This window comes from Seriola lalandi, unplaced genomic scaffold, assembly GCF_002814215.2.
Source record: "Seriola lalandi dorsalis isolate HSWRI2012SDOR001 ecotype SW California unplaced genomic scaffold, Sedor1 jcf7180002054885, whole genome shotgun sequence".
Taxonomy (NCBI): domain Eukaryota; kingdom Metazoa; phylum Chordata; class Actinopteri; order Carangiformes; family Carangidae; genus Seriola; species Seriola lalandi.
This window is the reverse complement of record NW_019525437.1, coordinates 2,212,686-2,224,325: the sequence shown is the minus strand read 5'-3', so window position 1 is coordinate 2,224,325 and position 11,640 is coordinate 2,212,686. Positions and strand designations below refer to the sequence as shown.

General features: G+C 40.8%; 1 protein-coding gene across 1 annotated transcript in view; it reads right to left on the bottom strand.

Moving 5' to 3' along the window:
- Positions 1 to 6,992, bottom strand: part of LOC111671725 (NACHT, LRR and PYD domains-containing protein 3-like) — a 16,883-nt gene extending 9,891 nt beyond the window's left edge. Inside the window, exons 1-5 of the mRNA XM_087179985.1 lie at positions 6,660 to 6,992; positions 3,466 to 5,257; positions 3,185 to 3,358; positions 2,040 to 2,210; positions 347 to 525 (exon numbers count right to left, since the gene is read on the bottom strand). Of these exons, the coding sequence (XP_087036111.1) occupies positions 347 to 525; positions 2,040 to 2,210; positions 3,185 to 3,358; positions 3,466 to 5,257; positions 6,660 to 6,936 (2,593 nt within the window). The 5' untranslated portion in view covers positions 6,937 to 6,992. The remainder of the gene's footprint in view (positions 1 to 346; positions 526 to 2,039; positions 2,211 to 3,184; positions 3,359 to 3,465; positions 5,258 to 6,659) is intronic.
- Positions 6,993 to 11,640: the final 4,648 nt, after the last annotated feature.

The window sequence follows — 11,640 nt, the reverse complement described above, 5'->3', positions numbered from 1 at the left end:
ATTGTCCAATTCCAAGATAATTGTTGATTTATTCTCATCTTCAGACCAGTGCAGTTTTACAGTGCAGAGCTTTTGAGTTTTTGACAAAGGACCGGTCTGTGGCGGCGCGCCAAATTTCATAAAACAGGAAGTTGGTATAACTCCAGCATGCAGTGTCCAAACAGGCCGAAACTTTATAGTTTTGATGAGACTCCTGCAGTGAACATATGTACATGCTCAATGAGTCCTCGCTAAGTTGCTGCTCGGGCACTAATAAGACATCTTTCATGATAACGGACCTGAGCAGGGAAACATGAAATACAAGAAAGGAGACAGATCTCCAGAGACTAAGTTCTTGTTGTCTGACCATACCTGAGAGAGTCCAGTCTCCAGTGTGGATTCTCCAGTCCAAGAGACAGCAGCTTCACTCCTGAGTCTCCTGGATGATTATAGCTCAGGTCCAGCTCTCTCAGATGGGAGGGGTTGGAGCTCAGAGCTGAGGCCAGAGAAGCACAGCCTTCCTCTGTGATCAGACAGCCTGACAGACTGAACACACACACACACACACACACACAGAACCTCTCTAAGTTCGAGTTCCATGTTAAACCTATACATACATGTTAACAACTGTAACAAGACTGTAACTGTCACTGGCACTAATGAAGCTGTGTGTTGGTTCAGACACAGAACTGAAGTCGTAGTTATATTGGTTGTTTGGTATCAGCTGTTTCTAGTATTCTTCACATGCATTGGCTCATTCACAGTTGTCACCAGTAACATCCAATTGTATTCATGCAGCTGTGCAGCGTGGACATTTTAACACTGCTGTGCAGATCCTCCACCACTAAAACCTCCTCCTGATGTGGTTTTTTCATAATGTTGACTGAGCTAAGATTTAATGTTTATGTGTGTTTGTTCAGGGGGGATTAGCTCTCTGCAGATTCATAATCACTGCTCCGGCTCATTGAAAGCTTCATCAGAGCAGAGCTGTATTCACCAAATCTGATTGGTGTAAATAGTCTTGACTCAAATGTCTCTGACTCAAACTTGTCTTCTGTCCATAACTGTGGATGAGGGATCATTGTTCTATGATAATCTGGTGCTTATTTGATTTCCTCCACTGACAGTAAAAACCAAAATAAAGTCTCCGATAACTTTGGTAGTTTCCCTGAACTGTGCTTATTACACAGCAGGTCTGAGTATCCAGCCTTCTCAGAGTCTCTCCTGTCTGATCTGAGCCATGTTTTTATTGGACTTCTGTGTCTGACCTGGACCACAAAGCTACTTCAACTCAGTCTGGCTCTCTTGGAGTTTTACCTGCTACACTGAGTCTAACACTGGTAACCCTGGATCATGAGCCTTCAACAAGGTGAAATGTAAAGTACATGATCACATGACTAGAATAGAATGAGAAGCTGTAGAAACACTAGAGATCATTTCCAAATATTTGAGTGGATGAAGAATTAAATGTCTTTACTATAGAGTGAATGCTTTTTGTTTTTTGTCTGTGATGATGAACAAACTGTTCTGAATATGTGAGACAGTTAAAAAAATGAAAATAATGTCAGACTGTTTCTGCTGCCAAAGCAGAGAGGAAGAGAAACATAGTTCATGTTTGTCTGTGACTGAATTGTTGTGTTTATCATCCTGGGAAATATGATGTGATATGATGCCCTGATGTGTTTCACCTGTTTCCCCTGAGTATTTAAGCCTCTGTCTTTCCCTCAGTCTCCTTATGTTCATCTGCTCATTGTCCTCATTGTTTCCTATTTCTTCTGTTCAGTTTCTCCTGAAGCTCTTAAATTATTAGTTTATTATGTTTCAACTCTCACCTGTGGTTTATTTCATTAGTTATGGGGATTATTCTCTTGAGACCACACAGGTGTTTGAGCCAAGATGAACATACTTTAGGAACTGTGATCAACACTGCACTGACAATCACCTGAGTCTGCAAACGTCTTCAGTTCAACATTATAACCAACACGTAATGCAAGATCATAAAAGTTAATTAAAAGCCTCAATATTTTACTTGAATGTTCAAAAAAAGAATGAATCCTGACCTGAGACCTTCCAGTGTACAGTGTGGACTCTCCAGTCCAGCACACAGCAGCTTCACCCCTGAATCCCGCAAGTTGTTGTTACTCAGGTCCAGGTCTCTCAGACTAGAGGCTGAGCTGAGGACTGAGGACAGAGCTTCACAGCTTCTCTCTGACAGATTACAGCCACTCAGTCTGAGGAGGAATTCCAGGAAAACATTCACATACTCAATATTTTAAAAGGTTATATACAAGATTTTAGACAATAATGTAGCAGCAAACATATATTTTCTATGTAAAGAAATAGTGGAATAATAACAGCCACACCCCCTCAGTATGTGTTGTAATCAGAGCTTCTCTGTTCTTTGTTTTGGTAGCTGTCTGGCAGCGTTTGCATGTTAGTGCATATGAGTCCCTCTCTGTTAACCCTAACCCTATGCCTAACCACTGCCCCTCCCCCACATTCATACACTTTACAAGTCTGTCGCTGTCATGTAGCCGGTCCCAGGGGATCAGTCCAAGGCTGAATTTCTTTCCCAGTCTGATCGTGGAGCCAATACTGGTCTGGATTAACTGAAAGAACCCTACAAGCTGCTAAAGGGTCCAGCTGGACTCAGAACTGTTTTTTCTTCTCCTCCATTTGTAAGGCCAGAAAAACACTGGCTGTGTGGCATGTGCATGGCGACTGCGGAAGGCTTGGTTTTCATTTCAGCACCCATGTTAACGGGTTAGAGCTGACACACTGCCTGCATGACACATGATCATGCCTCACAGCTGCATTGCATGATCTGCAGATTCGGCATCTTGCGTATTTTTCAAACCTGATGTGCAGCTCCCAGCAAAAATAGACAGAAAAAAGACCTGTTGATGTGATATTGATATCACACCTGCAAGATCACATAAAACTAACACATTCCACTGTAGTTTCAATATCTAAACTGAAGTCAGTTCAGCAACGCAGCCGAGAATGTTATGATAATGTAAGCTAACTTAGCTTAAATGTAATGGTTGTGGCTGACAGCAATAAGGGAGGGGGGAAATGTGGCTGAAAGGAGGTGTGGCCAACAAAGAATTTGTTTTGGTCTGATCTAATCTAGTGGCAGTGAATATGTTATGCAGAACCTTTAAGCTAACAACAGGTCATAAGTACGAAACAGCTAAACACTAACCTGAGACCTTCCAGTGTACAGTGTGGACTCTCCAGTCCAGCACACAGCAGCTTCACTCCTGAATCCTGCAGGTCGTTGTTACTCAGGTCCAGGTCTCTCAGACTAGAGGACTGGGAGCTGAGGACTGAGGACAGAGCTTTACAGCTTCTCTCTGACAGATTACAGCCACTCAGTCTGAAAAAGAATCAGCAAAGAAAAAAGAATATAGGAATAAAAATTTGTTTTTTGTCGTAACTAAAGGAGAAGATATAGTAAATGTGGATGGACATAAGTGCACATACAGAGCTTTGTTGGAAGCTTTGACCACTGGCAGCAGCCTCAGAAGAGCCTCCTCTGAAGCAGAGTATTTCTTCAGGTCAAACACATACAGATCTTTTTCTGATGACAGTAAGATGAAGACCAGAGCTGACCATTGAGCAGGAGACAGTTCATCTGTGGAGAGACTTCCTGATCTCAGGGACTGTTGGATCTCCTGCACTAGAGAACAATCATTCAGTTCATTCAGACAGTGGAACAGGTTGATGCTTTTCTCTGGAGACAGATTCTGAATCATCTTCTTCTTGATGTACTGGGCTGTTTTATGACTGGTCTCTGAGCTACTTCCTGTCTGTGTCATCAGGCCTTGTAAGAGAGTTCGATTGGTCTGCAGTGAAAGACCCAGGAGGAAGCGGAGGAACAAGTCCAGGTGTCCATTTGGACTCTCTAAGGCCTTGTCAACAACACTCTGGTACAATTGTGTTGCTCTGTGTCTTAACAGTATAGTCCACCGGGATGTTGTCTGCTCTGACATCAGGTTGACTCCAGTGTTGATGAAGGTCAGATGGACATGAAGAGCAGCCAGAAACTCCTGAACACTCAGGTGGATGAAGCAGAACACCTTGTCCTGGTACAGGCCTCTCTCCTCTTTAAAGATCTGTGTGAACACTCCCGAGTACACCGAGGCTGCTCTGATATCGATGGCACACTCTGTCAGGTCTGATTCATAGAAGATCAGGTTTCCTTTCTGCAGCTGCTCAAACGCCAGTTTTCCCAGAGACTCAATCATCTTCCTGTTCTCTGGACTCCAGTGTGGATCTGTCTCAGATCTTCCATCATACTTGATGTTCTTCAGTTTGGACTGAACCACCAGGAAGTGGATGTACATCTCAGTCAGGGTCTTGGGCAGCTCTCCTCTCCTTCTGGTTTTCAACACCTCCTTCAGAACTGTAGCAGTGATCCAGCAGAAGACTGGGATGTGGCACATGATGTGGAGGCTTTGTGATGTTTTGATGTGGGAGATGATCCTGCTGGCCTGATCCTCATCTCTGAACCTCTTCCTGAAGTACTCCTCCTTCTGTGGGTCAGTGAACCCTCTGACCTCTGTCACTATGTCAACACACTGAGGAGGGATCTGATTGGCTGCTGCAGGTCGTGTGGTTATCCAGAGGCGAGCAGAGGGAAGCAGTTTCCCCCTGATGAGGTTTGTCAGCAGCACGTCCACTGAGGTGGACTCTGTAACATCAGTCAGGATCTCAGTGTTGTGGAAGTCCAGAGGAAGTCTACACTCATCCAGACCGTCAAAGATGAACACGACCTGGAACTGATCAAACCTGCAGATTCCTGCTTCTTTGGTTTCAGTAAAGAAGTGATGAACAAGTTCCACCAGGCTGAACTTTTTCTCTTTCAGCACATTCAGCTCTCTGAAGATGAATGGAAATGTGAACTGTATGTCCTGGTTGGCTTTGTCTTCAGCCCAGTCCAGAGTGAACTTCTGTGTTAAGACTGTTTTCCCAATGCCAGCCACTCCCTTTGTCATCACTGTTCTGATTGGTCCATCTCTTCCAGGTGAGGCTTTAAAGATGTCTTCTTGTCTGGTGGTTATTTCTGGTCTGTCTGGTTTCCTGGATGCTGTTTCAATCTGTCTGACCTCATGTTCATCATTGACCTCTCCAGTCCCTCCCTCTGTGATGTAGAGCTCTGTGTAGATCTGATTCAGGAGGGTTGGGTTTCCTGCTTTAGAGATCCCCTCAAACACACACTGGAACTTCTTCTTCAGGTTAGATTTGAGTTTACGTTGGCAGTAAGTGAGAATCTCTGAATGAATAAGGAAACAAAAGTTACTATAGAAAACATGAATCATGAAAACATGTTCTAATGAGTGTGTTATCTATTCGTTCAGAGGGTTTAATGGAAGAAACATTCCAGAGACAAAACCTCTCCATGATAGGACTGTTGTGAACCTCCTCCACAGGTTTTCATGCATCATTTCACCAGATTCAAACATTCAACATGAATTCAAAAGAAACCAGAATATGTTATCAATGAATCTGAGAGGCAGTGAATGCTGTTGTACCAGTGTCCATTACCTTTAAAAATGTGGAAACGTATGGCTTCTGGACACAGAATATGTTTTTCGTGTCTGTTTTGATATTGTATTTTCAAATGAATTACTCATTTGTAACATGGATATTGGTCAATGCCTGTATATGCTGTGTTTAGTTACACCATTGCATCAACACAGAATAGCACATATAACAGTTACTGCTAGTTTTCAAATTCTTTGTCCAAGTTGGATCATGCAGACATTGATCATATTCACAGAGCTGTAAAATTTTGACCTGACACTTTGTTCATATTTCATTGTAGTATTTTAAAATGCAGATGCAAATCTCTGTCTTTTTAAGTCAGATGGTTGTGCTTTGACAGTTTATGACAGATACTGAAGGTTAATTAAAAAAGATGTAGTTCAGACATATTCAAATCACGCTCATCTCATTGATGATCAGTGCTGAATCATGGTCTTGTTTGGGATGAGACCTCCACTCAGTTAACATTAACTCCACTGAAACATCTGGACATTTATGCTACCTCCTGTTTGGTCTCAGTACATAACTTTCAATATATGAGTACGAATATTATAAATCACTGGACACCCATGCCCACTTTTCAATAGCTTGGGTGCAAAGTGTACAAATCTACAAGCTGCCCACACATCAGTAACCCTGGCAAAGGTAAGTTAGCTAATGAACTGTTAGCATCCCCCTGCCTCTTTAGCCGAGGTTAGTACTAGGGCCTCATTGATATTGTATGTATATTGCCCGTTTTGGAGTAGACCATGTTTATTTCTGCTGTAAAGTTGGACTTTTTAACATGGGAGTCTATGGAGACTGACTCACTGTTGGAGCCAGACTCTAGTGGTCATTAGAGGAACTGCAGGTTTGGGTTCTTCAGTGCTTTTCAGCCCTGGATGTTGATGCTTGGTCAGAGCTCAGTGAAGCTGTTAGGGCACATTCACATCTTAATCATGAGACTCTAGCTACTCTCACAGGACAGCCAGGGGGTCTATTGACCCACGTATGACCTCTCAAGCTGCAAATGACCCCACAGAGATTAAACACCTCTGATTCCCCACCCATCTAAACAAGTCCACCTTCCTTTGACTGATAACTCCTCGATATCTCTGTAACGTCCCATTTTAAATCTCTCCATAATTTACCTGTGGGTACTGAGATGATGTCTGTGAAATGTTCCACTAGATCATTCTGATTCATCTTCACCAGAACCATTCTGGTGACTTTAATGGTGTTTATACAGTAGGTCTGGACCATTAGATCCACTGTGTCCATCCTGTCTGCATTCTCCAGTTGAGTCCTCGGGATTGATGGGAAGCCTTCTAGGACCTCTTTCTGTTGCAGGAACCACTTAAAATGCTTGAAGTCCTCGGCTCCCAAATCCTCCAAAGTCATCAAGAGGAACTGTTTAGGTGTCGCCATCTTTTCCCTGCAAAGATCCAAAAGGCATGACAAAATAATCTGTACTTTAAAAAAGAACTGCACAGTTACTCTTCTGAATTATAACCAGTCAACATTGTTGTAGCAGAGTATGACCTGATTTACAATCCAGGAAAACAGAACGTACGTTTAAAGTAAACCATACTTGAAGGCCTTTTCTGAAAGTCTGGAGTTTTAACACAGACTTTTACACTGTACTGCACATCTACCTGCTGTTCATCTCATGCTTTTAATCACAGTCATAAAAGTCAGACCACATTTGAACTTCTGTCCAGGTAAAACTCATGAACTGTATTACTACAGTCAAAATGACACCTCAATAATATATGAATAATTGAAGACAGTTGACTGTTGTTTACTGCTATTAGTGCCAATAATAGTGGTAAAAACAATAATGTACTACATACTGATATAAAAACCTGTAATGCATGAACATATAAAGGACACACTGAAGAGGGTGGAACTACCTTTAGTCTACTATACCATATGACACACTGAATCTAGACTAATGTCCATTTTCACAGCAATAATCCATTAATACAACAACAGTCATGTTCTACTCACCACTCGGCTGCTCTGAGTTTCTGTTCAACAGAAATAATGTTTCCATGTTATAATTAATACCAGTGCCTCTTCTGTTCTGATGCTCCTGATCAATGTTAAGTTACCTTCACCAAACCAAAGACTTCCTCATGTTTTTCAGATTAAAAATTGACCTATTAATGAAATCCTGGTGAGACTTTTGATGTGAAAACTCTGGAGGAAATGTTGAGTTTGATTTATGGCAGCTCATCTTTGTTGGGGGAAATGAATTGCTGACATGACTCTGTTGCTGCGCTGATGAATTAGCGCTGTGGAAATGAATTTATCAGGGCAACAGGTTAACATGGAGAAAGTGTTGAGTTTGTATTAAGAGGATTCTCACCTGCTGAACTCACTTCAGGTCGACTTACAAACACTTTGCACCTTCGTGTGTAGAAGAAACATTTGCAGAGAAGAAGCTGCTCGTGCAGTTGATCTGAGGATGAGTCACACCCTCATAACTTCAAAGTCCAAGTCTGAAAAACATCAGAGCGAGGTCATTCCCAGTCGAAATCACATTTCAGATGGTGTAGTTCTACTATCTGTCCACTAGATGGTGCTAAATGACCATCCCCAGGCAACCCTCTTCCTCAGTCCTGGTTCTTAACAAAGGGGGGCCAGAACCTCTTCAAACACTGTTAAAACACTTTTTAAGGACATTTTTACTCATTTGTCCCTGCAAAGCCGACATTTATTTTAAATCTGTTAAACAGATAAATAAGTTATTATCTCTATTTTTTAGCTGGTGTATGTGCTGTTGTGAGGATAGTTTTGAGAGGACATTGTAGGTGCAGAGAGCAAGTGTGCCATGATTGATTTTATTATTTACACCAGTGCTTTTGTGACACTTAAAAATGCCTTCTATGCAAGAGGTCTAATGAAGGTCTGGTTGTTTTATCCGTCAGAATACAAACAAGGCCACTGAGAGGGGAAACGCTTTCCTTATTCACAGGTGTATGTAAAATAATATTTCTCAAAATTGACGAGAAATGAGCAATACTGAGATCACGACCAAGTTAAAACATGTACTAACAGGCTAACCCTATAAATGCAGTGTTACCACAAAACTACTTTTCCAGTTTGCCTTACCTTTAGCAGTGACAACCATATCTAATTATTCTTATTTGTTATTACATTCAGACATATTTTTTTTTGAGTATTACATGTTATAGTACAGAAATAATGGGTTATGAATCCTGATTTCTGCTTCTCTTTGGACAGTTCAGTTGCAGATGTCAGCTATAGTGTCGGCTATTTAACACCACATCACTTCTAGGAAACGAGTACTGTCTATACCTGTAGTTCCAAACATCTTTGACCAGTGCCCACTACAAATGAAGCCGGGTCTACTTGCACCTCCTCACAGGTTGAGTATGTCTATGGGTTGTGAGCAGTTTAACCCAAGGCTTTTTTCATTAGAGTAACTGTCAAAGACGCAAAGAGGTAAAACTTATAATTCAATAAATCACAATAATAATAAAAAGAAACATCGGTGACATTGTGTGTCAAAGTATTTATGAGGACAGCTGTGCTCACTATGCATTGTGGGACCTCTGGTCCTGTCTCTCTAGTCCTGTCCTCCCTTTCACAAATCTGACGAGAAACATCCTCAGGCCTTTAAATTATATCTAGTGCCGGTTGGAATACAATTAAGGGATAATACTGGACAAATGGTTAATTCCATGATTATAATGGATGGCAAAGGAACCGACTAAAAGTTTGTTAACTTACAAACAGAAGTAGTTCATTTTAATCTCTGTGCTGGTCTCATGTAGGGTGATTTGGTGCCCTCTTGTGGACATGCTGAAATAGCAGATATGTTAGTTGAATGGTGGATCAAGCATGCAGTTCATCACTTCTCTGTCCTTGGTGGATATGGATCGCATATGTCTGTGAGTGCTGCAGTATTTTGTTTGTGTTATAAGTGTTGAAAACGTCAAATTCATGCTGTTTTTGGTTGTTTTATGGAGAAATGTTGGATGGTTTAATTAAGCTAGTAAAGGGCTAAATGGCTAACACCAAATAAGCTAGGCTACAGTGTTTTAGGCTACTGTATGTATTTGCTTCGTTTCATTCTATTTATTTGAAATACTGTATAAAATAATGTACACAAGGCTACATTCAATGTTTTAAATGTAATATTTCTGCTATGTTGTTCTGTTTCAGTTTTACAGTTTGTTCTATGAGTCTAAAGGACTTTCAGTAAAGTACAGAAACCCATCACATCCTTTGGTCTTTATTGGACTCTGTTATCTATCTGTCTAGTCTGATACTGGAACGTTAGCTGAGGACAGAATAATCTCACGATCCTATTTTAAACATGATAAATCCACCATCAGCCATAACATTAAAACAGGTGACTGGTTTTAATGTTGTGACTGATCTGTGATATTTTTTGAGTGAATCAAGCCATGAAGCTGTGGCAAAAAATTCAAACTACAAATTAAGTTTTATATCAAATTACTAATAGTTCAGAATAAATTCTTAAAACTGGCCACAGATATAGACCAATCAGCCACAACAATTAGAAATAGTAACCCGTTATATTGTTGTGGCTGATTGGTGTATAATTCCTGTACTTATGACTTTCTGTTGTTGGTGTTGCTAGGCAACATCCAGCTAAACAGGAAGGGGTTTTCAAAGGCTCTGTCAGGAGTTGTAGAGGTCAAGGCAAGTTTTAAAAGAGGGAAAGGGAACTTATAACAATGCGGTCTTCATCACCCACAGAGATGAGCACCAACTTTTAATCTTACTGTCCAGTCAGTAGATCACTGGGTAAACCAGCATAAAAACAGATGAGAGATTAAAAAATATCACTTCCAACAACAAGGAGGGTTAAGACTTCCTGCACAACATATTCATGTCCCTAACACCCTAAACATGAGGTCCAGCCACACACACAAATGGAGCCTTTGCTCCTTGACATTGGTAGCAAGACAAAGGAAAACAAAAAACTGAAAAGCAATGGACTCTCAAATGTAGTTTTAGTTTTAGACTTTGTAAGGTTTTATTTTTAACATTCAAGTGCATGAATTGTGTCTGTTACACATGCTAAATAATTTTCAGAGAGTACCAACTTCCAGAAGTAGAGCTCCGTACTGACAGCAGGGGAACACCTGCCCCCCAGAACCACAATATCTGTCATTTGCCACGATGCATCTTCAGAGCAGTGATACCAAAACTCTGAAGTTTTCCTAATTGCTTGAAAACAATTAGTTGTGATGACAAACGTAATTACTGGTTGGATTATGTTCACCGGCAACGTACATTTTGGATGATGTGGTTCATTTATAAACAGCAGGGTCACCATGTGGTGGTTCAGGAGATACATATACACATAGGCTACAATATGCAGAACTGTGACACCAGAGAAAGGGGGTCACATCACACACACCAGAGTCTGTGGTTTCCACAACAGCTCTGTGGTTCAGAGGCCTGAGGTCTGTGCTACGAAGCAAGTTCAACATACCCAGGATAACTTTTAGTTATCTGGGCTTAACTGAACCTAACATTGACCGTCCTGATAACCTGTACTACGAAGCAGGTTATCAACTGGCTCAGTTAACCCTGGTTTACCTGTCCGGCTACGAGCGCGTTCATGTGAAAGAGGCGGAGTTGTTTATTATAAGCAACATCATCTGAACCATGAATGAAGTTCTTAATATGATAAGAGAAGAAACGCTGATACCTGCCAGTAAGTTCGGTTATAACCACGTCCAAAAGCGATATTCAACAAGGTGAAATGTATTATCACATAACTAGAATAAAAAAAAATCTATAAATATAATTACTATTAAAGTCAGATTAAGGATTTATTTTAAATACGTGGATGAATTATCATTAAGTTTCTTAGAAAAGAGGAGAGAGGTAATTGATGTCTGATGAGTCAGGCCGACCGAAATGTTCATTTATAATCATGGAAATATTTAACAGTGTACAGATAATTTTTCTACTAAAACACATCAGAAGTTTAGTTTTTATTTCCAGTTGTGCTCACAGTCTCCTCGTGTTATTCTGAGCTGCAGTGATGAAGAACAGTAAGAGCATCAACACTGTCAGGAATCTGTTGGATTAAAGAATCTTTGTTTATTTTAAAATGAAGCT